This window comes from Meleagris gallopavo, chromosome 19, assembly GCF_905368555.1.
Source record: "Meleagris gallopavo chromosome 19, MGAL_WU_HG_1.1, whole genome shotgun sequence".
Taxonomy (NCBI): Eukaryota; Metazoa; Chordata; class Aves; order Galliformes; family Phasianidae; genus Meleagris; species Meleagris gallopavo.
The window spans coordinates 8,458,544-8,485,425 of NC_139422.1; the positions used below are offsets into that span (position 1 = coordinate 8,458,544).

Here is a 26,882-nt window from a genome sequence, read left to right on the forward strand (position 1 = left end):
ATTCGTGCACAGAAGTTGCAGGGAGATCTTAGCCCATTCTGTACCGTCTCTTTAGAATTTCTAACGAGAGAAACGGAGCGGGTGCTGCTGAAACAATGTAGCGTGACATAAATAGTCAAAACCCAGCAAACCCCGCATCACGACGAGACTCCATCCCCAGCGCCTCTCGCAGCGCAGGGCTGCAGCTCTCAGCCGAGGCGCCAGCACCGCAGCAAGGCTCGGCGTCCCGCACAGCCCCGCGCTCACAGCGCCGAGCCGCGCGCCCCGCAGCTCCCGCACGGCCCGGCCAGGGCAGCTCCGGCGGGCAGAGCCGCGCTAACGCAGCGCGTTTCCGCGGGGCGCCGCTGAGTGCCGGGCGCGTCCCGAAGCCCCGCAGCTCCCGCACGGCACGGAGCGCCCCGCAGCCCTCCGGCCGCGGCTCCCGGCGGGGCTCTGCCCGGGGCGGGCCGGGGCCGAGACTGGCGGCCGCCCCCCGCATCACATGAGGGAACTTCGGGCCAATGGCACTGCGGCGAGGGCCGGGGCCCCGCTCGGCTCCCGCGGACGCTCATTCAAAACGCGGCCGGGCTCGGGCTCCGCCAGCCCCGCGCCCCGGCCGCTGGGGGGCTCCGGCCGGGCGGGGGCCGCGGGGCCGGGCGATGCCCGCGGGGATGTCCCGCACCGCCGCGGCCTGAAGGCGCCCGCCCGCCGCCGCGATGCCGGTGAAGAACCGGTACAACCTGGTGGACGATGGCTGCGACTCGCGCGTCCCGCTGCACAACGAGGAGGCCTTCCAGCACGGCATCCACTTCCAGGCCAAGGTGAGCCGCGGCCCGGCGCCGCTCCCCGCCTTCCCTCGCCCGGGGCGGCGGCGCGGCACCCCGGCGGCGGCGGCCCCGACTGGGCGCCGTGCGATGCGGGCGCCCCGTCCGCCGGAGCCGCGACCCCGAAGCCCGCGCACGTCCCCCGCTCCGCTGCCCGCGGGAACGCGGCGATCGCCCCGCGGCTCCCCGCAGCCGCCACTGCCGGGCTCGCTTTACGCCCCGCCGGCGCAGCGCCCGAGCGCAGCCACCCTGCAGCCGCGCGCCGGGCCTAAGGGTAAGCGCCAGGCAACCGCGAGAGCTTCACGCCTAACATCAATCAAACAGGTCCTTCCTTTCTTCCTGCTAATCTTTTCTAAGGTGTCTATCGCTTCCTCGCGTGCCTCATTTGAGAACCGATCGGGGCAGCCCCCCGGGCAGGGAGCCCATCCCGGCTCCGATGCCACCGGCAGAACCCAGCGGGCATCCGAGCTGTTTGTTCCCTACGCGAAAAGCGTGGCCGGGAAGGGCTGCACTTACACACACACACACACACGGTGTGGGGGTTCAGAAATAGGGACGCTGTCAGAAAGTTCATACCGATCATTAAAGATGTTTTGGCATTGCACCACCACCGAGTGAGCAACTTCAGCAGAGCTGGCACTGTGCGGGCAGCGCACGACCGATCCCCTGGCACCAAGAGCTGCATTTGCTGGAGCAGCTTTGGGGTTTGCTGCCCCTATGTGCAGGTGGCCAATACTGACTAGGAATGGAATCAGTGTCTGCTGAGCTGGAAGAAGGGAAATATATTCAAATAAAAGCTTTGAAATACGGATTTTGTGCATTTTGGTTTTCCTGATAAAAGAACTGTAAGGCTTAAGCAGGATATAGGACGGATCTGAGCAGACAGGTAATCACATACTTTAAAAGCCCCTCTACCTTAGTGGAGAAAGACAATCTTTGGTTTCTTTTAATTTAAATTAACACTCGCTGTGCCACACACCACACTGAGAAGAAAAATCCTTGTTTTGCTTCTTACAGCGCGAGTGGGCTGTGCCTTTAACTGAGCGAAACGGGCGTCTTCAGACTGACAGCTTCAGGCACCGGAGCTATTCTGAGTGTGCAGGGCTGAGATGGGCGCACATCGCCTTAGCAACGTGCCCGCTCAGTGCTGCCCTGCCAGGGCTGCTCACAACACGGCTGGTGGACAAAAGGTGTGGGGTGTGCGGCCGTGCAGAGCTGCTGCTTGTGGACCGAAAGGGTGCAGCACAGTGAGCTCTGGTTGCTCTCCTTCCCCACTGCCCTCCAGCTCTGGCTGCTGTGGTTTGGATCTCCTGTGGTTTACCAAAGGGCACGGCTGAAGTGGCTGCTCTTAAAAATGCTCTTTTGCAAAAGCATCAGAAGAAACGGATGACCTTTCAGATTGCTTGCGGTGTTTGTTTCAAGGCAGATACAAGAGCAATAAATACTGAGCCAGGAGAACTCATCTCTGAAATTCTCATCTCTGCTATGCAAAAGTTTTCAAGTGAAAACCCATTGCAAGCCACAAATGTGACAGCAGAGAAATGAAAATAGAACTGTCAATAACAGTGGTGGTCTCCCAAGAACAGCCCCATAGCAATGCGGGCTCTGTTCATGTGTATGTTACTGCACTGAATGTTTGCAGGGCTGTTCCTCTTTGGGAGGAAGAAGGGCAGCAGCAGGACGCTGCCTGCATGCAGGACTCCCCTAGCAATCCATGTGGCAGCACAGTACATTGGCACAGCACGAGGGAGCAGGCAGCTGGCAGCAAAAAGGTGCTGGAGACCCATGGCCACCTCTTGTCTCACCTTTCAGCCCCAGAGCAAGGGGTGCTGCTGCCTGCACTGTGTGTCCTGACAGCTAGCTTCTGTGTGTGTGCAGCTCAGAGCTTCTTAAAAACAGACTGGGGAGGAGTGACAAAGGATGCACGGTCCCATTTTCAGACCCACAGAACCGTGGTTTGATCAGCAGCAGATACTGCCCTGCAGAGCACAGGCAGAGGCACACCCAGAACCTGAGTGGGGTCACCCCCAGATTCAGAGCCCTACAGCACCTCCCGAGTTTGGTAACATTATCCACAGCAGGTATTCCTACCAAGTCCCTAAAAAGAGCCAAAGACTCTAACTGAGCAGGGACTCATCAAACAACAGATGCTGTTTGTTTTGAAGAAGCCTACACCATTAACTCGTGCATTACTTTACAGACATCTCACCTTCTGTCTTTCAGTACATTGGTAGCTTGGACGTACCCAGGCCCAGCAGCCGCGTGGAGATTGTGGCAGCCATGAGAAGGATTCGGGTAAGTCCAAAAGCACAGAACCTCACCTAGAATAAAGGTTACACTCATGGAGTGATATGGTTGCAGTGCGCTGCTCTGCATTTTCCTCCACCTCCCCCTTCCTCTGTGCAGCTCAGATCTCAGCAGTCAGCACTGTAGTGCCTCCCTAGGGACTCCCAAGGCATATCAGGACAGAGCTGCCCCCTGTGCTTTGCAGATGGATCACTGGTAGCAAAGCCCAGACACAGACACCAGCCTCTGCCAAGCAGGTATGGGGATGCTCCTAGAACCTCAGATTTATTTTGCCCAGTCTTTGTACAAAAATGGACTTGTACACAATCTGCTCCACAAAAGCACTCCAATTCACTGACAATTCTAGATACTTTATGTTATTATATACTGGAGTATCAGTGGCCTGGCAGATGTTATGGATGTAAATCCCATTAGGCAAGACTGCGGATTCTGCTGCTTACAGAATAATTTGTTGCTTTTCCCCCATTCTCCAATGCAGTTTTGCAGTTCCTGTTTCTCATCAAGTCTGCTTTCTTCCTCCTCTACTCCTTTATTCTTCAGAGCAGCCCGTGAACGGTCACCAGATTTAGCAGTGATGAGTAGTGTGGCTGCATCTGCTGCACATATAACCACTTCACATGCGTGTGCCCCAAAAGGCCGTGCAGCTGTTGTGCCTGGCTGAAGTTTTACATGCATCTTAAATCAGAGGCTGTTCATGTGTCTCACATCAGCTGAAGCAGGTCTGCGAATCTTCCATTTAAAGCTTTGAAGGGATTATCCCATTCCCTGCCCTTCCCCCCACAGTGTTTAACCATCTAATTTTCATTTAGAAAGCGCTTTTTAAATGTAGCCTGCAAGTGGCTGGGGAACTGATGCATTCATCTCTAGCCAGGCTCAGAAATGCTGTTCTCCTGCCTGTGCCTGCTCAGACCGTCAGCACAGCTCTCAGAGCAGCGTGGCAGCAATCTGAGCTGCCTGGTTATTTACAGAGCAGGTGAGCAACAACAGGAAGCAAAGGTGCCGACTACTGAAGATGTAAATAGCACTAAGTTTTCATCTGAAAAGTAGCTTCTTAGTATCTTTAACCCTTGCAAGAAAAAACAGACATTGTTATAATACCAGTTTCCAGAAAGTGTTACACTCTCTTTTCACACCTGCTGTTGCCTGGATGGCACAGGGTCCAGCTCAGCACCTTGGCAATGCGGTAACACGCTCGGGTGCTATACAAGGCATGTGACAAACCACTCTGCATTCATGTGTGCCCTCAATTAATCTCATTACAAAATATTTTTAAAGCAGGCATCTTGTATTCTATACTGGATTTTTAATCTTGGAAGCCCTTTCCAAGAAGGGAGGGCTTCCCTTTTCATGTGCGCATTGTACAGCAGGATCTCATTCAGACACTTCCTGGCTGCTGAGCGGAAGATGCTCCTCTATTGAAGATACTTAATTGGCACTGATCCTTAATTAGAGCATAAAGAATGAACTGGGAGGTCTTTGAAGGGAATTCTAGTGCACAGAGTACACAACTTAGGAACGGAGGGAAGATGGGGGTTATTTATGTAGCATTCATTTGCATGCAGAGGCCTGGTCTTTACTGGAGTTTTTTCCCATGGACTCTCAGCAGCACCAGTTGTAACTGGGAGGAAACACTGGAAGAAGCTATTGGTGGAAACTAGTGTTTTGCCACCATCCTATTGTAGGTGGCAGTGCCTGTTTGCACTGCGAGAGCTAGAAGGCTGCCACAGCTCTGCCAAGCATTGGCAAGGGCATGTTCTGCTGAAGCTTTCATCCTTTGTGCGCTCCAGTGTTCAATTGGAATTCTCTATTGGAACAGAAGAGAAAAGAGGCACAGTACAAGCCCTAGCACAACATTTCCTCTGATGCCCTATATGCCCTGTGACATGGGAGCAGGCAGAGCTGGCAACCAGCTGGGCACAGGGCAGCCCTGGCTCCAAAAGGGAGCGGGGAGGAGGATGAGGAGTCCCAGCCCTGCATTTTTTCCAGCCTTTGACAGAGCTGGTTACTCTAGTTGCTCAATAGTAAACTAATACAGGCTCTGCTGCTGCCTTCTCTCCTGCCTCTGATGCTGGTCTGCAGTCTGTGATTAAAGGCTCTTGCCTCAGGGAAAAGAAGAGAGCTACCTAGCACTGAGCTGTGCTGTGAGTGAGATGAGACAGAGGGTGAAAGAAGTAGCAGCTGTACTTGAGAAGCGTACTCCTTGGCTGCTCCTTACTGTCCTGGGTTTTGTGCTGGGCTCTTTTGCCAGCTGCATATGAATTATGCCAAGGAGCCAAGGTGAGATTCTCTCACATCAGCAGAGCTGTCTGCTTGCAGGCTTCAGGACTGGTCTTATCACATTCTGTGCTCCCACTAGAGGAAATGCAAATGCAAAAGGTGGAGCAGAGGAGTTGCTGGTCATAGCTCCCCATTATGTAGAGCTAGACAACTTCATGTTTGCAATTCCTCCTTGTGGATTATTAGTTGCATACTGCTACCATGGTATTATATGATCCTTTGAGCTCAAATTAATCTCTCTACCTCCTCTTGCCCTGACAGGGGAGGTGATGAAATTAGTTTGCTACTTGAATGAGCACACTGTGCTCTGACAGGCAGATCAGGTTCCAGGTGGTGGCTGTGGGAGCCCAGCTCCCTGCACAGTGCAGCCAGTGCCCACGGCTCGTGAGCAGCATCCCGAGCAGCACCCACACCTGCTGCTGCTGGCCCATGCCACACAGGGCTAGTGTCTGGCAGCACCCACTGGGGCTCCTGCATTTGAAGCCAGGATGCCAGCGCTGGGTTCCTGCTGGAGTGGATTCATCTGCAGATCTTTGAGCTTTCTCAGCACTCTAAGGAACTTATCTACAACACAAGACTTTTCTTCCTGCAGAACTCAAATGGCAGCTAATGGAAAGAACGTGAAATCCTTGAGGGCCCAGATAGCTCCATGATTCAGCAGGGTCACCCTCTCCCTGGATACTCTGCTCCTGGCTGTCTATTAGATGAAAGCTAAATGGGTGAGTTCCTCCCTTAGCCAGGTGAAGGCTCTCACTGAAGTTTGGAGATTTGGAGCACTGGCAACACTGGAACAACAGTGCCAGGAAAGCTTCACTAACAATGCTTCTGGGCACAGCCTCAGGGGAGGGATGAGCTCTGCAAAACACACACAAAATCTTTGCTCTGTGAGATCGTGGAAAGGATGGCTTTATGTGAAGGGTTAACACTGCAACATCTGCACGCTTTCCTCAGCTCCCAGCACTAAAACTGACTGGAGAAGGCCAGCTGGAATGTGCCTGCAGTGCTGCTATTTGAACTGTCCAAAGAGCCTTCAGGAGAGGTGTCCACAGACACCAGACTGCCAGCAGTGCCCCCAGTCACTCCACTTAATTACCTCCAAAGCAGAGAGTCAGCTTCTCTGGAATTTGCACTTAGGATTTTACAAAGCCTAGAAATTTCAGGGCTCTTTGGAAGGTCTATCTGAGACCTGAGCAGGAATTAACACTTTGAAAACAGCCAGATGCTGAGCTGCTTATTCAGTTTAATCATTTCATAAGGGAACAGGCTACTGGTGCTGGGCCCATCCAAGCACCAGGATGAACAAACAGGAGGCAGGAATCTTGTTTCTTCAGTTAACTGCCATATTTCTTAGGCTTAATGTAATTGAGAAGCCTACCCCAGAGTCCAGTATGCCAATGGAAATATTTATAAATCTTAGCACAGGACACATCTGAAAGGCCTGAGTTCTCCTTGGCACGAGAACCAGGTTCTCACTCCAGCCTCACCCTCATCCTAATTCTTCTTGCTGCACTCATGCTCTTAAACATAGACTCAGCATTTTGCCAGTATAGCATTTTGTCAATACAGTATTCTAGGGAGAAAGTTCAGTCCAACCCACACAGTAAATCATATCAACTGGCCAAATATCAGCCAGTAGCTGAAGCGTGACATGACATCAGTCTATATCCAGATGAGTGGAAGTTAAGAGTCCTTCAGACTCTGGTAAAGCAAAGGAGCAGGGATCTGCCTCTGCTGCGCCAGTGCAGCTCCCAGTCTGAGGGCTGGGTGGACTTCATTGGGCAGCTCACAATGAGAGCCATGCCGGGCTGTGAACAGCAGTGGTTTGGGAGCAAATAGAGGTGTTATTTGTCTGCTCTTGCTACAGAAATGGAGGAACCAGGCAGACAGCTGGTGGAGGACAGGGTGGCTGCCTTCAGCCATCTCAGCTTAATTTATCTCTGAGTGGTGGGACTCCAGAGGTAGAGATGTCTGACTGACTTGACAATAGTATTTTTTTTAGAATGCGATTCCTTCAGTTTCCCTAGGAAGACTCCCTTCTTACTGCAGAAGAGAAGTTAGCCGGGATTGCTGCTGCATAGATTTCTCTGCTTATGTGCTCTTCTTTAGTTACTGTGTTCAAAGCTGAGCTTCAAAAACAAACAAACAAAAAAAAGTAGAAGCTGAACTCACAGTGGTCAGCTTTCTTGGTTAATCCCTGCAGCCTCTCCCACTATAATTAAATGGTTGGCTCTACTGCAGCTGAAGCACAGGCTCACATGTAAAGGTTCCCCTGTGCAGTGGTGGAATGCTTGCCCTGCTATAGACCTACGTAGCTGCTTGCCAGGATCTGTTGGTTTTGGATGGGAGTCATTCTCTGCTGCAGTTCCTGGAGGGCTTTTCTTTTCAGCCTCTTTGGAAGAGCATCCAAGTGCTCAGCTAATGACAGCCCTGGGCTGTGAAAGAAAACAATGCTAATGTCTTAAATTATTTCAACAGTCTTCAAACTGGCCATTAATTCTCAGAATGCCATACACCCTCCTTTCACTTACAAGAGTATGCAGGAAAAATGGGTGATAGTTCTTACACACTTAGAGTGTAAAACACAAGCATCTCATGGTTTGCTCCAAACAGACAGCACAGCCCAAGCCATCTAAGGACACAGCTGATGCTGTGGCTGAGGGAAGTGCTCCATACTTAGGTTGGTAGCCACGTCCCATGCAGTAGGTGCTTCAAGAGAGCTGTCAGGAGAGCAGGGCCTCCTCAGTTCACACAAGGCCTTTACATAAATAATGCCATCACACAGCGATATTCACTGATGAACTGTACTGTAGAAGATGGTGCCGTGCTGTGACCACGGGTCCAATCAACACTGACAAACATAAAGGCAGGCATCAGGCCTTACAGAAAGATGAGAGGAGTTCTTCAGATAGGCTTCCCCTAAGCCCATGCACTTCTCTTCCTCCTTCTCCCCATTAAAAAAAAAAAAAAAAAAAAAAAGGACAGCACAGCATATTCTACACCAAAGTATGCTCCAAGAGATCTTTTTCTAGAACACCTTTCCCTTCACTGGAGAACCTTGCAAGGACTGCATCCAAAGCAGATGAAGCCTATAGCCTTCAGAGGAGGAGAGCAGTGGTTTTAGGTGTCCTAGCCCAGCAGATGTGACACGTACAAACCTGCTCTCATTACTTTTGCACAAAGCCTGGCATGAGTTTTGGCAGTTCTCCAAAGCAGAGGCAGGACATGATCAGGCTATAGCCAGTCCTCACCAGAGGCTGCAAGTCCACACCAAAAACTTAGCTGGAAAAATAACACCAGAGACTTCATTTAGAAAGAGATTTACAGGAGACCACAGACAGCTTTTGTCCTCTGCCTACTCTCTGCATCTTCATGAACCTCTATCTCTCTATCCAACAGCCCACACAGCTTTGTCTATACCACTACCTGATACCTGCTTTATTTAGATGGCATAGAAAGCAGATGGCATAGTGCACAGTACCTTCCCATACACCCAGTGCCCAGCACAGGGATGTGCCCACCATTACCTACCTCAGCTCCAGGGCTCCTCCAGGTACTCCCAGGATTCCTTCCCAGAAGTCATCAGAGGCAGTTTAAGGTTTCTATCACACAAGATTAAGCTAATTGGTTTTACCTTTCTAGGCCCTGGCAAAGTAGAGCAAGTGTTTTCAGGGTGGTAATTAAGCATTAATTGCAGCTGAGTTTAACCCTAATGCTTCATTAGCTTGTTTTCCTCTATTTGGTGCAGCTTGAGCAGAGCCTGGAGCATAGAGTGGGCTCTGAGGGAGGCCCAAGGAACGCAGGGGCTCTCATGGCTGCCCAGCCCCACCAGCAGGGCAGCAGAGGCCCAGCAGTGTCATGAGGGTCTGTGGAGCTTTGCTCAGCCTCTCTCTGTGTAGCCTCCAGCCCATGGTCACCTTGACAGGCTCAAGCACGTCTCATATACATGCCGCTTTACTAGCTGTATGGAACATTTAATTTTCATAAGCTGAAGCACTGGCTTTAAAAATGTAGCAGCTGCTTTCCTGGAGGAATTCAGTCTGCCACGTTGTGGCCTAACCTGAGCCTGTTCTGATTTCTGCTGCTTGCACTGCCATAGCACAAAGGGAAGAAGCTCCTGTTGAGCTGTTTTTGCCATGGCAGCACACACGCTGTTCCTAAGCAGGGCTGCATGGCTGTGGTGGGGAGCTGGCTGTGCTCCACTTGTTGTGAGAGGAGAAGAACAAACTCCTTTTGGAGAGAGCCCAGCACCTGCTTGTCCGCAACCCACCCTGTGTCTGGCCTTCTTGCCACAGGACAGCAATTAGTTGTTTTCTGCCATTGCTGAGCTGTTGGACAGGGTTAGCTGTGACTGTGCTGATGGAATGGAGGACATCTCAGAGCTCTTTCTCTGGCCTCGCATCATGACCTGGTCTGCCAGCAGGGACTGGTGGCTGTCGCTGCTTCAGCTCTCATACTCTGCTCAGAGAGCACACCGATATGGTTGACAACAGATGGGTGAGGGGATCAGTCAGTGAAATGTGCCATCTCCAGGCAAATCACCTCTGAGTGCCTTTTTGAGAGCGCTGAAACTTGGATGGCTCCTCCATGAGGGGTAGGATGAGCGAGGCACAGTCATGTTGTTTGCATACGAGTCATAATGGGTTGGTGCTTAGTTGAAGGCTAATGAAATCAGCAGTTGGAGAAAAGCTAAATTAAAATGTTAGCACTAATCAGAACAAGACTCTGTCTGATGTTAGATCTTGGCATTGAGGCAGGTATCTTTTAAGTGTAAAATAAAGTGGCTCTATTACCGTTATTTCACAAAAGCTTTTGAATTGGCTAGCTAAAATATCAGCATATGAGATCTCTGCAAAGCTTTTATCTGGTTTGAAATAAAGTCTCTTTTAGAGCAACTGTATTACTGCTTCTGGAGTGTTACAGAGATGAAATGTAATGGCTTTCAAATTACATTCTGGTGTAATCAGCCTTGGCTTAAAGCTGCTTCGTTATTGGTGTCTGAAAAATTGCAATTGAGATGGCAACCAGAGAGGTAGCAAGCAGATTGGATTAGCTTGTTAATGAGGAGGAGCCCTAATCTGAGTGACAGCTGTGCGGGCAAGGGCACACAGACTGGGGCTGAGCACGGCATGGAGTGCCTGCATGGTGTGGGGAGGGCAGGGAGGCTCTACTCATGCATTTATGGGTGCACATTGTCAGCCTTTCTGGTTCTAAGGTTGAGTGTCTGTGTGGGAGAATGGCTGTACCTAATGCCACAAGGATGGGTGCGTTTATAGATGCTCCTTTATAGATACTGTCCTGATTCTTGTCTAGTATAAAAACTCCCTGTACTGTATAGATCACTGTCCTGAGGCACCATGCAAAGCAAAACTAAGCCTAGCAGAATAAGATTTGCTAACAAGAGCTTGATTGGTTATGTTTGTTTCCTTCATTCTGCTTTAGCTCTATACTAAATGCATCCTGAAGGCAAACTGAATCCGTGCTGCTTAACACAATACTGTGACAAGCTACTTCATGTTTTCACCAAATAACTGAATGATAAATCCACAGAATAAAAATCTCGAATGAATCCCTGGGGGCTGGGATACTTTGATGAGGGAGCAGGAAGACATTCTCTAAATAGTGTTTCCATGGGCCAGATAGGTTATTTGGACTAACTGGCAATTGCCAGACTATTTTCAGGACACCTGAATCACTTCCCCCTTCCTCCAGCCTTCTGTCACTGCTAAATCCTTTAAGGGCTTTCACACAGCCATTCCTAAGGGATCAGAGAGACTCCATAAACACACCTGCCCTCTCCCCTGCAGCGAGCAGGAAACATGGCATCAGGGCATTTGGTTTGAGTAGGACAGCTCTGTCCTGTACCTGCTGCACAACACAAAGCACGGAGGTTCAGAGACCCCAGGGCACCATGGGCTGCTTTGGTCCTGCTGCAGCTTCCTGCAGTTAATGATTATGAGGCCTAAACCTCCAGACCTGAAACATTGGATTCTTTCCACGTTTTTGCCTGAGGTAATGCTGATCTCCCGTTCTCTTGCTTCCCTGTGTTCGAGCCCAGGGCAGGTGAAGCTGGGAGCAGGGAATGCTGCCAGGTCCAGCCTCTCCCACGTGCTGCTCTAAGCTCTGCCTACTTTGCCCGAGTGCAGCAGAAGCTATCTGAACTAGTGCTGTGTTTCTCATCATGATTCACTAACCTCATTAGCTCCCCTGAGGCTAAAAGAGTCCTTGAGCAGCTTAATATTCTTGAGTTTTGGAAATGACACAATTAGCATTGAGTTTTTCCTCTCATCTAGTAAGAGTCTTGTTTCCAAATGGAAGAATATAATTTTGTGGAGATATTAAGAAATCAGAGATCTTCTCTTCCACAGAGAAGGTTCACTACAGTCTGTTGGCAATTTTAAATCCTTCTCAAGTCAACCGGAATGGCGTGCTCCAGAAAATCCCCAACGACCCACATCTCGGCAGCAGCCCTGCCTGCTGGCTTTTCTAAGGAGGCAGGCTGCTCAGCTGGGAGCACTGCTCGCTGCCTTTGCAAACAGACCTTACAGGCATGGCCTCTGTGGCCCTGCGGCAGCTGGCAGCCTCCAAGCTCAATGGGCTGTTCTGGGTGGAGCTGCTGCACTGCTGGTGCTCACAGATGCAGACTTGTGCAGTGCTTGGAGGCTCGCAGCTCTGGGCTTTCTGTGAGAAGTGTTTCCTCAAGTGGAACTGTTGGAGATTGATAGTATTAACAGCCACACAGGAAAGGCTCCTTGTGTGGGAATAAAGCAGATTATTTCAGTCCCTGACTCTCAGACCAGGATATGGCAAGGCTGTTCATGAAAGTAGCTGGCATTGAGAAATGGAACATTTCATCTGCACCCAGGGCTTGAGCTAGCAAAGGGCTTTCTGCAATGAAAGAGAACGAAGCCTGATTGCACCTAGCAAATGAGGCATGAAACCTGGTCTGCACCAAGCAGCACATTAAGCAGCTCAGCATCCCTCACATTCTCATTCTGGTCTAGTTTGTAATCAAGTGCTTTTTCTGAATGCAAATGGAGGTCAGGTCCTCATTCTAGCTTGAATTCTCCTTGCTCAAAGCTAGAGATGCCAAGTCCAGCTTCCTACATCTGCTGCAGATACGCAAAGAAAATGCTAAATCCTCTAGTAGTGGGCTAGCAGAAACCATGAGACACAGGGCAGGATGACAGCACCCAAAATGCACGTAGTGCATGATAGCACGTTAGAAGCCAGGAGATGGTCCCTCCCTGCAGTATTTGCCAAAAGAGGGTGTTGGCCGAGCAGATGTAGCTTCTCCAGATTTTCTCAACAGTAAACTAGGTTCCTTCTCCTCCCTTGGATAAGAATATGCCAGACAGACACAAGCAGCATGTCATCTCTACCCAGCACGCAGAAGTCACAGAGGCTGTAAGGATGGATACCTGACCCTCCTGGGAGCAAGGGGCTGACTTACTAATCACTTGGAGCACACAGGCCTTCTGTTCTCTGCCTTCCGTAGTGACACCTGCCTTGCACTGAGCCTCAGGAGCACAGATGCTTCCTCTCCATTATAGCATACAGTGCAGCTCTCTCAGCCCACCCCCTCCAGCTGCTTTTGCCTGGGCAGAATTCAATTCTAACTTGCCTCTTGTCCTGTGCACCAATTAGAGGGCAACCAGGATATGAAACACTGCATGTAAGAGAACAGGAGACCACCTTTGCCAGGGTCTCAACATTGTTGTTTATAGGGAAATACAGAATTACTTGTAGGTGTCTCAGTGTATAATTCAATTTCACTTCTAAGGGTTATTTCAGGTGAACATGACCTGCTTCTGATGAAATTAGCACTTTTTGTCTGTAGTAGCTCAGCAGCTTTGGGATAAGAGCCACGTTCATGTACACTCAGTGCTTGGTACATGAGAGTCCTTGGGGGTAGAGTCCTAAGACACTACTTCATTACTGAAACTAATTAAACGCTCAAGCTTAAGACAGGGAAGAGCTGATGCTCTGATCAGCTGCTGAAGGACAGCATGGCACAGTAACAGAAACATTTGCACGCTGCAGGCACCAGGGGCTCACACCAGGGTACAGGTGTATTGCAGGGCTGCTGTGGTGTTCACCAGTGCAAATCACTGCCAGCAGATGAGTCTGACTGTCACACAGCTCTCCCTCCAGCTGCCAGCCCCTTTGCAGATGGGTAGCGCTGCAGACAGAAAAGGTAATTTGTTTTCTCCCGTAAATGAATAGAGGTAGGGAGGGACACAGCCTCTCTATGAACTGGAGCTGGCAAGACAAGGGCAGAATAGCTGTGTGTGGGAAAGCTCCCTATTAAACCTGGGGACAGCAGGAGGCTCCTGGAAGTGACAGTCACACAATGGTGCTTTTGTCAGAGAGGCACCAAAGGCCAGATGATGTCACCTTGCACTGGACTGTGTGGCTGCTTGTGTGCCTCAGGATGGGGCTCAGCACATCGCATCTCTGACAGGGAGGAAGCAATGAAAAGGCTGCTTTTATCCCGCCTTTCTTCTAAGAAGCAGGCAAAGAAGCTTTGTTCCAGAACAGCTTGGCTGTTTTCAGAGGTGGGAAACCCCAGTGAGAGCCATTGCCTGTATCCCACCAGCTCCCATCCTCTGCAGCAGCTCTGCTCTCAGTCCTGGGTGCACTGATCCACATCCACTGGACTTTCTTAGAGGAACAGCTGAACTCTGGCCACACTCTTTGCTTTTGCTATACATGGAAAGATCACGCTATCATCAGAGGCCTCCTAGAACTCCAACAGTTGGAGATGTCTTAGGGATACAATTTGTCCCCGAGAAAGCAAAGCCAGCATGGATAAATGCAGCCCTTCTCTCTGCCTCCCCCATAGCAGCATGGGACAGGTCCTTGCTGCTCTGAAATTGCTGAGTGGGCTGTGGGGTCTGCAGCCTCACAGATGACCACAGGTTTGCACATGCTGTGCAGTGGCGATGTATAAGGCTCACGATGAGTGGGTGCTGGAAACTCCCAATTTCAGCTCTCTGCTCTGCCTTGACTTGCCAGGTGAACTCCTGATGAATCATCCTGCCTCAGTTTCCCATGCTAACATCTGCCCATCCTAGGGAGAAGCTATGGCTCAGAATTTATGTCTGGAAAAAGATGTGGGGAAAGGAAAGCTCTGTTCAAGGGAAAGCCTTCAGATTAGTCAGCTCCCAGTGCTGCTGGTTTTGAATATTTATGAAAGCAGAAAATTGTCAGACACATTTTGCTAAGCCATACAGCTCCTTTCCTGAAAACAAGTATTTCCAAACAGTGCTTGTTTACCTCAATTTCTCCATGGACCCTCACTCCACCAGGGTGAGGGACAGAATCCTGGAATGATGGTGTCTGCAAGGTGATGCAGAGGCTGTACAAGCTGCCCGAGCTGAAGCAATGACCTGGCACTTCCTTTTAATACAACTGGAGCCTGAAAGCTGTTGTTGGGAAGGAGCATTCAGAAAGCCTGATCCCACAGATTGCATCTCTGCAGCTTCCAAAACATTGGCAGGAGAGTGGCATGTGGTACAGCACCCTAGATGTGGTTATTGCTAGACCTCGAGCACTCTTGTGTTTTCACTCACATGAACCGCCTCAGAGATTGTCTCCTAAGCCAAAATAGGAGTTAGCACAAGGCAGCCAGGCCAGGCATGCCCAGCATTCCTGGTGGTGCTTCTTCCAGAAACCATGGTCCCCTAAGAAGTATCATAAAAAGAGACAGAAAATGCCTAAATCCCTGCAGAGAGCTGAAACATAGCCAGAGCCAGAATTAAGAGCAGTCAGGCCAAGTTCACATACCCTTTCCCAAATACAGGCAATTTTCAAGAGGGTACTTTAGGAGCTGCATTTATGAACTAAGCCAGGAACCAACTACACACAGCTGCAGTGCCCTGCTGCTGGCCGAGAGCTTTGGATGCACATGGCTGCAGAGAGCTGCAGCATAAACCCACCCAAATTGCACTGACAGTGCCAAACTGGAAACTCTACAAATACAAAAACTTTGCTAGCTTAAGTAGGGTTTTTGCGATTTCATCCCTCACCCCTTCCCAACCTGCAGCATAGTTCAGCCTGCTGAAGCTACATTGGGAAGTCAGGATCAGCAGGTCCATAACCAGGCCTAGAGACCAACATACCCTCACTGGAGCTCCAGAGAGAGCTGAGGGCCTAGAGCTGAGCTTAAATGGAGCCCACATACCCTGTGTATGGGTGTGAATAGAGGCTCCAGGTAGGGCTGGTCAGGACCATTAAGGCCTGTTATTGCCCTCAGGATCCTGGTACTGGTGTGTGTTGTCCAGGTAGAAACAAGAAGCTTAACGGCCCATGAGGTGACCTGTGGTCAGGGCAGAAAGCTGCAGCGCAGTTGTTAGCTTTCTTCACTTCTTTAGATGAATGTAAACCTGTGCCTGTGGACACTTTGGTCACTGTGAAGTTGTCAAAGTGAGAAGAGCCGGAGGTGTAGCACAGCTCGCCAAGAGAGCCCCCCAGCAATGAGTGGGTGTGGGGAGGAGCTGAGGAGGGCTGGCCTCCAGCTAGAGCCAAGTGCTGGGGCCCATCATCCTGGAGTCCATCCCCTGCCCCTCTAAAAATGTGCCTGTATCTCTGCTCCCATCTCCCATCTTGGCCACCGCCTGCCTACTGGGCTAAGCCAGGGCCAGGAAACACTTTCACATACCTTGGATGAGGTATGTTGAAGAAACACTGAGTCACAGACTGGCTTTTCCCATAAATCCTTTCATCACAGATATTTGACAAGTTGTCTCCAGCTCCTGCACCTAAGCAGAACTGCCACGCAGGGTGCAGTGGCTCCAGGCAGCATGTAGCAGCTGCATGGATCGGTCACCCAGGGCTGGCCCACAGGCTTCTCCTTACCAACACTGATCAAAGCTGAGGCCAGGCACAAGTCTGCAGCCCAGGCTGCGGTCAGGGATGTCAGCACTGCTGCCACGCTCCGGCAGCGCCCGGCCCCAGGTCACAGCGGGGACGGCCTGCTGCGCCTGCAGAGTGCAGGCTGGGGGGAAAGAGCTCATTTAAATGAGAAAAAAAGGACTTTGGGTACTTTGCCAGCATTCTCCTTGCCTATTGTACTCCCTGCTTGGTTTCTGCTTTCCCCTGGGCAGTTTTATGTTTCCAAGGACCATAAATTCTTTTTTTTCCAGTGTGCAGGAGGTGCGCTCTGGGCCGCGCCGCTTCCTGCCGGGCTTTGTGTGCGTGTTGCCCAGCTACTCTGCACAGCCCCAGACTATGCCCAGCCCCATTCAGACCAGCCATGGCCCCGCGGCCCCGCGGAGGATTCCAGTGGTCCTGGCTTTCCAGGAGGAGCAAAGAGAAGGGCAGGAGACAGCGGCTTCCAGACAGAGCCTGCGGGGCTCAGGGTGACCTGTGTGGGTGTCCTGGCAAAGGTGTGCAGCAGGGTATGCAGTGCCTCTCTGGTGGGACTTAAGGCTGAGCTACAGCCAGTGGCACAAAGGGTATGGGAACTGACAGGGCTTATTTGTCAGATCCAAAGTAATCTGCACTTGCTGAGAGGAAAGCGCATGGGGTGATGGTGGCGTCACTCCCAAGCAGCAGCCCTCCGAGCATCAATAATTCAAACAGAAGTTGAGATAACACCCTGTTCCCATTCCATTCGGGCCAATTTGATTTGATGGTAATAACCTTCCTTAACCTGAAATACTTGGATCTGCCATGGGATGAATTCCTAGCATGGCACTCAGTCAGCATCAGGCTGCAATGGGATGGGGAGAGGCCTCTTGGCATGGTGGGGTCGGGGTCCTGGTCCAAACAAGGACCTGCTGCAGTAGTAGGGATCCCGCAGAGCCTCCTGCAGGGGAGCAGAGCTGAGCAGAGGTTCCTCTGCCCATAGTGCCAGGACTGCGTCACTGGGAGCGGGGCTGGACAGCAGCCTGGGCTGGCTGAGGAATGTACAGCTGCAGGAAGAAACAGGCCATTACCAGACCTGTGACATCGTGCATAAAGTACTTCCAGCAGGGATTCTCCTGCTTCAGAAGCACAGCGAGCCTCTGCCCCAGGTTCCGGGAGGGTCCTGGCTCCTGCAGCTCCCTCAGGGCTGTTCCTTCCGCTCCGTTGTTCATAGGGAAGGTGCACTTCATGGACAAAGTCTACCTCCAGGACCTGCCAACTCTGCCTTCTGACAGTTTTCACTTGCATAACGAAGGCCCTGATACCTTCAGTAATTAATCACATTAAGAACTGCTTCTGTGAATAACTCTATTCACACAAGTTCATAGTGCTAGAAACTGCGCATGATTTCAAATGTGCATTAGCCCATCTCTTTCATCAGCAGATGGAAGCTGGTAACTGCATGTGTAATTTATCTCTGCTTGGGTGGAATTATCAGATGAAATATGCATTGCACAGTGCCATTAACATTTCCAGTCATACAGTCTCTAGCTCTTGGGTGAGTTAATATTACATGCCAGCAGTGTGTGGGACCATATGAAAGGCAGAGACTTGAACACAGGGATTTAAAAGCAAAAATAGAAAGTATTCCAGGTCAGATGCATCAGAAATAGAATTAATGAAGTTGCTAAATTAAATGAGATCCAGTGCCCTTTTTTGACCTGCATTTTTTTATAAAATGTCCCCTCTTGTCTCCATAGCTAATAAAATTGCCAGGTTTGCCCACTGATTCTCCACTTATAGCAGCAGCTCCAGATTTCTTAACATCTAGAGAGGCTTTTCTCATAGGATTACACAAGCAGCAAGAGAATAACTATTGAAACTCAGAAAGCTGCAGAGATGAACACTGCTGCGTTTGCAAATTTGGAAAAAAAAAGTAAAGCAATTCAAAGGTAGGAAATACATGCAGTGAACAGAGCTTGCTCTGTGGCAGCAGTGTAAGGTGAGCTGGGAGCTGCATGCTCACCTGGGACAGCTTTCATAGGAGAGACTGCACTATCCTGGCATTGCTTTTTCTCATTACTTCATACTTTTTGTCCAATAAGTCACGTTTTATTAAAATACTGACTTCTGTTGGAAAGGCAGCCATTAGATGACAGAAGCTGCATCCCATCTGCTTGCTACATGCAGAGATGGCGAGGGCTTGGCAGCCAGCGGTGCCCTCTGGGGCTGCCCGCAGTCGGGCTGTGCTGTGGTACCTCCTGGAGGTTCCTCCGCGCTCCTGGCAGCCCGGCTGTGCACTGCTGCTCCCGGCTGTTGGCTTTCTGTCCAACATAGAAAGAAAAAATATCCTGCAAAACCCAGACTTGGACTTCGCTTAAAGACTCTGACTAAAGAGCCTTGTTTGAATGTAATTGCACCCCTGTTGCTACAAGGGGAAAATATACTGTATTACTCTCTCTTTCTTGGAAAGCTCGGCTAGTATTTTCCCAGCCATTTGTGTACAAAGAAGGATAAATAGCTCTTTAGCGGGCAGAACAATCTCTCTGGGTTTTATTGACATTCGTGCCAGCAGCTGAGGAGCAGCGGCCTGGCAGAGCTGAGCGCGGGCTGGTGAAGCTGCGTGGGGGGAGCAGCTGGGGTACAGCGAGGGGCTGGAGGAGCCCACTCTGCTGCAGGACTGATGCGGGCTGCCTGAGCACCATGCTGCATGCCTGCTTGCCACCTCCTCGCCCATCGCTGTCACCCCTGCCTATGAATAAAATACGTATATGGCAAATTTAGCTCCAGCTTCATGCACAGTGGGACTGTAGATAGATTTTTAAAGAGCTTGACTCCAAGTAATAATTCACGTGGGGTTCAAAAGGCTGTGGTTTAATCAGGGGTCTGTCTAATACCGTCAGAAGCCTGATGCACGTGAATAGCCATCCCATTTTCTGCCTGCAAGGCAGTATAGCTCACAATGGGTGCTGGGGAATTGAGAACCATGTTCTGCTCTGCAGCTCCTGGGTAATGCACCCACAGCACCACACACTGTCCTTCAGCACCGGGCTCCCAGAGGAGCTGCCTGGGCTCCCCTGCTGTTTCAATCACTGCCTGCGGCTCCTCCGACTCTATCAAGAGATAAGGTTGCTAATTAGGTGTCTAATTACACAGTGTAGGTGAGCTTCAGTCTGCACTCTACCTCTCAGACTGGGATCACATGTGCTGTAGCTGCACTGTCAAGTCTATGTGCTGGTGTGGGTGAACTGAGGATCTGGCCCAGGAAAGCTGGATTTCAGATAGGGACTGCAAAAAACATGGGGTGTCAAAATGCTGTTTGGAAGCTGAAAATTGTGCCTGAAGTGGGGCCAGCAGGGATCAGTACAGTAAATACACATCTTTAGAGTAGAGGGGCTCTGCCATTCTTCTTAGTTATCATCAGAAGCAGCATTTAAAAGCCATGAGTTTTTTCAGCACAAATGGAGGTGAGTTCAGTCTGCAGACACCTGCAGACAAGAAACTGGGCTTTTATCCGGAGATACTGAGCACACCGAGGTTAATGCGATTATGTCCATGACAGATATAATTGCGTTATTGCCACCCACCTGGCCCTCCCTCAATTCAGAAGTGATTTTATATTCGCCATGCACTGCAGCACTGAAATACAAGGGCACCAGAGATGCCATAAATCACTGCATGACGTGTGCTGCCAGGGCCACCTCCCGAGCCAGACACTGCTGCATGTTCTCACCGCGCTGTGCAAGGTGCTTCAGTACCTGCATGCCAGGAAATTCCTCCAGGGTCTGAACTAGCAGTCCCCAGCCATTTCCTGCACAGTTACCTGGGATGGTGGTTCTGCTCCAGCACCAGCATCCAAAGCCCCTCACTGTCACCCTGCTATTAAACACAAGAACATTTCCATGTAGAACACCGACAATGCCGCAGTTTCAGCTACCCTCCCAGTCCCACGTCTCTTCTAACCTTTGCTTGTCTTCCCATCAGTATGAATTCAAAGCCAAGAACATTAAGAAGAAGAAGGTGAGCATCATTGTGTCTGTGGATGGCGTGAAGGTGATCCTGCGCAAGAAGCAGAAGGTGAGGCTCCTCCTGCCCAGCCACGGCATTGGCTTTGGCCTTGTCTGAGTAGCATCACTGCTCAGAACAGTCGGACTGCTAACCAAAACCAGCCTTTTTTTAACAAACACACAGAATTTTCAACAGAAAAAGCCTCAAATGTTCACCCCCACATACACATAAAAAATGATAACAAAATCTTGCTGAAGAAAGGTGGGGAAATTACACTGTGGGAGGATGACTTCTACAAAAAGACGTAAGGCTTTCAGGAAATGCAGTTTCTTTTCCTCGTTAACTAGCAGGCTTTCTCAGCTGTGCAGCCCCATGCCTGCTCACACTATGCAGAGCCCACAGCTGCCCCCACTCCTCAAGCTCTCACTCAGAGCCTTGTCCCACAAAACGAGTTAATCCTCTGCATATTTGATGCTATAAATTAATCTTTAGGACAGCTTTCAGCCCTCGAGGCTATGATCAGATGACCAGATATGATAAATGATCAAAGAAGTTCTATTTCCTTCCAAGATACCGACCAAACAGCCACTGCTAATGCAGTTGGGCTGTATCCCTGCCCTTGGCTGGGGACAGATGTGCCTTTTTCCGTGGTTCCTGCCCATGGGAGAGGTGGAGTTTGGGTCTCTGTGATCCGCAGTAATTGTGCTTCTGCTATGTGCTTGCAGCGAAAGGAGTGGACGTGGGATGAGAACAAGATGGTGGTGATGCACGATCCCGTGTACAGGTATGTGCCAGGGCTTTGCACACCCAGATCTGGATCACCCATCTGGATCAGATGCTTTGAACCAGATGTATCCTGCTTGCTTTCTAAACCCCATGAAAAAATGATTGAGGTCGCAAAATTACTGCTGGTGGGAATCTTTTCCATACATTTCTGCCAGCGAAGAGAGACTGACTGAGCTGGCTTTGAAGCTGGCTCTGCGTCAAGCAGAGGTCATACTGAGTGACCCTGAGGTACCTTCTACCCAAACTGCTCTCTGATTTGAACACAGAGGACACACAGGCTTCCTTGGTCTGCCTGTAACGTGTGGCTCACTGGATGCTGTGAGTCCCTAAAGAAGGGCCTGATGCTAAGGCGTGACTTCTCAAAGGGAATAGCTTGTACAGGATGTAGTAGGATAGCACTGACTTTCCATAGCACCTGCTATGGGATCTCTGGGTATTTTGGAAAAGAGAGGCTTCATCCAGAGGTATCCTCTGCTCCTCTGCTTGGTGGCAATGGTAAGCAAACTAGCAGGACTCTGTCCTGGGTCTTAGCAAGCAGAGGAGCCCATGAATTCTGTCACTTCTTACACATGTTTAACTCCTCCTGTTCTTCCCCCAGAATCTTCTATGTGTCTCACGACTCGCAAGACCTGAAAATATTCAGTTACATCGCTAGGGACGGTGCCAACAACTCCTTCAGGTGCAACGTCTTCAAATCCAAGAAGAAGGTGGGGTGCTCCACACTCATGCCCAGAGCCTGGGTGGGCACCGGGAGGTGATGGGGCCGCCCTGAACCCCAGCACAGGGCTGACAGGCGTGTGTGCTCTGCAGAGCCAGGCCATGCGTGTGGTGCGCACGGTGGGCCAGGCCTTCGAGGTGTGCCACAAGCTGAGCCTGCAGCACGCCCTGCAGAACGCCGACGGCCAGGCAGACGGTGCCAGCGACAAGTCGGCGGAGGAGCAGCCATCTGAAGGTGACATTCTGTGGGGCCTGGGCAGTGGCGGCAGCAGAGGTGCGTCGGGGTGAGGGAGGCTGCAGTGATGTGTCCTCATGGGACAGCTGCAGCGATGGCGAGATCTTCATGTCCCGTTGGTCTGGGGGCATGGCTGATCCGGCACCTTCCCAACCTGAGCCCCACGGAGGTGGAGGCTAAAGCAAGCCTTGGCCATTCTCCCCGGGCTGTCATGTCAGTCCTGCTCTGAGCCCTGGTCCTGCAGAGGAGGGGCTTTGGTTCATTTTTCCATTTCATTTTAAGTGCATCAGATAAAGGGCTCCAAGATCACAGATGTGGACGAGGTTGGCCTTGACTCTGATGGCATCTGTGTATCTGAGAGGGGAGCAGGAGAGCTGCCCATTGCCAGGGGCGAGCTGAGCACACTGAATCCTGGACAAGGCTCCAAGGACAAGAACTGCCAGGTAAGGGCCGGGGGGGGAGTGGGGGTGGGGGTGTCACCGTTTCTGTCCCTTTACTCATAGTTATAGGGAGAACCCCCGATTTTCCGGTGCCTGCTCTGGCTGTCCCCAACCCCACAGCAGCACCACTTGACCAGAACCCTGCTCCATGCCACACAGGTGGCTGGACAGCAACATCCAGGTAACAGGTGGAGTGGGAGTGGAGTCCCTCCTGAGGGGCATTTTCATGCCGTGCAGGCAGGTGTCTAGTCTGGTCTGCAGCAGTTGCTTGGCCATGTTCCAGCAGCAGCCGCAGCTCACTGCTTCCCCCCACCAGCAACATCCCTCGGGGCAGCCCTTGCTGCAAAGGGGCTAAGGGTGTGCTTAGTGCTGCTGTGGACACGCCGTAATGAATAGTTGCTCTGCAGAGCTGTTTGAGGGAGTGTTTCCTGGCTGCCTTAATGGCATTATTTCATTTTACACAATTGTATCGCTTGCAGGGCCTGGCTGCAAGCAGCTGCGATGAAATGCATTCAGTTGGATTTATTTCCTTGGCTCAGGAGGCAGGGCTTCACTGTGCCTTTCCGTTTAGATGCAGATGCGCTGCTGACCTGGCTTCATACAGTGCCAGGGCTGTGTAGGCAGCTGTGATCCTTGGGTCACTGCATGGGGCTCCATCAAACACCCGGGGAGCCACTGTCTGAACAACCCCAGTATGAGCTGAGCCATCCTCTCACCATGTCTTTGTCTCTTCACCAGGACTCTGAGAGCTGCTCCCTGTACCCAGCCGGCTCACAGCAGCTGCTCAGCCCGGGCAGTCCCTGCTCTTCGGCCTCCATCACCCCACTGGCCTCCCAGCACTGCCTTCAGCTGCTCCAGCAGCAGCTCCTCCAGCAGCAGCAGCAGACACAGGTGGCAGTGGCTCAGGTACACATCCCACCTTTCCTTGGGCAGCACCGGCCCCGTTCCTCTCCCTGTAGAGCCGGGCTGGGCTGGGTAAAGGGGAGTTCACGTGTTGCGCAGCGACGGCCCTACAAACCACCAAACCTACAAACCAGTGATACTCCCATCGTGGCGTGGGGACAGACTCCCCTCCCACCCACCTCACACGCTGCCCCTCCAGCCCCTCCCCGAGGCCCCAATCCCCCGACTCAGGCGGAGCACCGCGCGGCCGCCAGGGGGCACCAAAGCGCCGCGCAGCGCCGCGGGACAGAGAGGGGAGCGGGGGCGCCTCGCGGGTGCCGGGGAGAACCGGGGGGACCGGGAAAGGCTCCGGGGGAACCGGGGAAGGTTCCGGCGGCGCCGGCCCCGCAGCCCCGTCCCGCCCGCAGGTGCAGCTGCTGAAGGACCAGCTGGCGGCAGAGACGGCGGCGCGCATCGAGGCGCAGGCCCGGGTGCGGCAGCTGCTGCTGACCAACCGCGACCTGCTGCAGCACGTCTCGCTGCTGGTGCGGCAGCTGAAGGCGCTGGAGAGCCGGGCGCAGCGGCGGCAGCCGGGTGAGCGAGCGCGGGGAGCGGGCACAGGGCACCGCCGGCACCGGGGCCGCCCGCGGCTCCTCACCGCCCCTCGTCTCTCTGTGCCCCCGCAGTTGACCGTTCGCTGCAGAACCTGTCCCTGGCGCAGTCGCTGTCGCTCAACCTCAAGAACCACTACAGCCTGGACTTCGCCCTGCCCTCCACCTCCACCCCCGCCAGCGTCCTGGGCAGTCCCGTGGCTCCCCGCTCGCCGTCGGCGCTGGGCGCCGGGGATTCCTACCTCAACCTGGTCGGCCTGGAGGGGGCCGGGCCCTGCTTCGGCAGCAAGGACGGGGCCGAAGGCTCGGCGGGGCACGAGGGGCTCAGCCGGCGCGTGGAGGGCTCCGAGGTCAGCGACTTCGCGCTGCTCAGCGGGAGCGGCAGGCAGAAGGCGGAGGACGCGGACAGAGAGGACGAGGACAGGTGGGGCTCCGCGGCCGATGCAGCAGCCGAAGCAGGAGCGCCCTGCCCCTGTCAGCGCTAATCCGAAGCGTAGCACCGTGCCAGCTAACGTGTAGAAAATGAACCTTACGCCAGCCCCGAGCAGCACAACAGCACCGGGCAGAGCAGCGCTTGCAGCTGCTGGGGTATGGGAGGGAGAGCTGTGTCCTTGGCAGAGGACGGCTCAGGTTGGGGACAGGCAGTGCCGGGCATGCTGGCTGACGCAGACAAATCTCAGGAGGGCAGAGCCCCGGGTGGAATTCACCGTGTGCACACATGGGAACAGGGATGGGGGATGCTGTCCTGCTCCTGTTCCCTGGAGCAACTCAGCCAATACTGCATCCCTTGCACGCCCCAGCTCCCACATACACAACAGTGGGTTGCACTGAAGACACCCAAAGAGGCATCTGGCTTTTGGAGAGCCCAGGGCAGCTAGACTGAGCCCTGTGTGCAGGTAGGTAAATCCTTGCCCATCACCTCCTCTTTGCTCTTGCTTCCCAGGCGGCAGCAGCCCATTCCCAAGCTCAACCCACCACCACCTATCCTACGCAAGAGGTCAAGCAAGACTTCCCCTAGCCTAGAAGTGGACATTAAGCCTGAGAGTACTGCCCACGTGAGCCTCCCCAGCCCCAGTGTGTCTGGCCTCACCAGCATCACTGCCACCTCCCTCACCCTCCTGGACCCTGAGGCAAGGACTCCTGCACGGAGCGCTGCTGCCAATGCAGAGCCCCTCTCTGTTGGGACCTTCCAACGTGTTCTGAGCAAAGACAGGTCTGGAGAGAATGGGCACACGTCCCCTCTATTCAGCATCCATGATCCCACAGCCAGTGATGCCCTGAGCAAGGACCTGGCCTCACTGCTGAGCCCCACGGACAGCACGCTGCCGTTCTCCCCTGCAGATGACACCTGTTTGCACATCAGCTTCTCAGAAGATGAACTGCTGGAGCCAGAGCTGGACACTACTGTGGGGCCCAGCGGGGTCCCTTCTTAGTCGGACACAGCACTGGCAGCTGGCTGACAGGCAGTCCCAGTGGCTCTTTCCACATCACTCCCCCTGCACGCTGGGGTTACAGGGTTCCTGCACCCTTCCTGGGTCAGGTCCCTTCGCTGTCCCTGCTCCATGCATCAGCTTCTCCTGCTACGTGTGGGCTGCAGCACAGAATGCAATCTGGTCAGCCCTTGTCCCAGTCTGCACCAGTTCATGCTGTCTTCCTGCTTTCCCCAGCCCTTTTGTGTTCTGTCCTTCCCTTGGTCAGTCGTGCCATGTTGGTCTTTGTCCCAGGAAGCTCCCACTTCTGCTGCCTGGCAGAAGCACAGATCCCACTCATTACTACATCCCTGGCTGCTACAGACAGCCCCAGGGCCATCACATCCTTCCCACTGCATCCCCCAACCCTACTGTGGTGGAGTGGTCTTGGGAGGAAGAGATGCAGACACCTCACTGCCTTGAGACCGGTCCTGTTTTGGAGACAGCAGCTTCGCTGCCCCACTGCTGTGTCCATGTGCAGCAATGCCACCACTGCCTCCCTCCAAAGGTGCCTTTTCCTATGCTGGGGCACCTACTGTGCACGCAGGCTGGGGCTGCCCTACAAGAGGCTGGTATGGGATGACTGCCTACAAGGGAGAGTCGGGAGCCCCGTGCCACAGCAGGTGCTCCATGCACACCCCTCTGAGCACTTTGGGGCTGCTCTGTCGTGTTGGGGTGTTATGAAATGGTTCAGTGTAAAGTTGGAAGCATGAATGTCTGGGGTTCAGTTTGCAGATGGAAGGTTTAAGGGAGAAACCCAGCCCTGTGGGGAGAGCCAAGGCAATACTTGGTGTTGCCACACATCCCTCATCAGCACAGGCTGAAGCAAGTTCTGGGGAGGGACCCTGGGAGGTGATCCTCCATCACTGTTTGCAAGAGGAGGTTTGGGAATGTGCTGGAGGCTCGAGTTGGGGAAGAGTCAGGAGATGGAGGCTCAGAGCAGCCATTCTGTCCCAGTACAGAGTGCGACAGGACCTCAGCAGCACAGCACTGTGGGGCCCAGGGCTGATCAGGAGCCGATGGGAGCTGATGACAGACAGCCCGTGGCACCACCAGCACTGCTGAGGACACATGATGGGAGCTGTGGATTTGTAAAGCCGTGGTTGGGCTGCGTGTTAGTGTGGTAGAGACAGATCAACCCCTCCTTAGGAAATAAAGTACACTGCAGTTTGGTAACTGACTTTTAAAGAAAATAAATGCCTCAAATTTGCAGAGCTGGTGCCATGTTCTCTGCCCTACTCACCCGGGAGCATCTCATTCCCCAGCCCCAGTGCTCCTAGGCAGTTTGGTGCTGCAGTTTTCCCAGTTAAGTGACATCCCACCCAGGAGTCAAGGCAGCTGCAGCCCCATCCCTGGCCCACTCCTCTCAGGGAGGGTCCCTGCATCCCCCTACTGTCACAGCCATAGTGCAATTGTGAGTCCCAGCTGCTCCCCCTCACAGTGACAAGAGGTCTCATGTCACCACACACTGCCATGTGGGTGCCAAGTTCCTCACTAGT

General features: G+C 52.5%; 1 protein-coding gene across 3 annotated transcripts; it reads left to right on the forward strand.

Annotated features, from left to right (window-relative positions):
* Positions 1-314: 314 nt before the first annotated feature.
* LOC146543133 (carboxyl-terminal PDZ ligand of neuronal nitric oxide synthase protein-like) lies at positions 315-26,595 on the forward strand. Of its 3 annotated transcripts, XM_085239165.1 has the most exons (12): positions 751-800; positions 3,027-3,098; positions 5,980-6,106; positions 20,220-20,312; positions 20,969-21,027; positions 21,628-21,736; positions 21,840-21,981; positions 22,264-22,424; positions 23,160-23,327; positions 23,732-23,897; positions 23,990-24,338; positions 24,858-26,595. In XM_085239165.1, the coding sequence occupies exons 3-12, from the start codon at positions 6,092-6,094 to the stop codon at positions 25,345-25,347; spliced, it is 1,752 nt and encodes a 583-aa protein (XP_085095291.1). In that variant the 5' UTR covers positions 751-800; positions 3,027-3,098; positions 5,980-6,091; the 3' UTR covers positions 25,348-26,595. The 3 variants fall into 3 exon arrangements, with proteins under 3 accessions (XP_085095290.1, XP_085095289.1, XP_085095291.1); XM_085239164.1 differs by lacking the exon at positions 5,980-6,106 and having other exon boundaries at positions 315-1,077; XM_085239163.1 differs by lacking the exon at positions 5,980-6,106 and having other exon boundaries at positions 316-800.
* Positions 26,596-26,882: the final 287 nt, after the last annotated feature.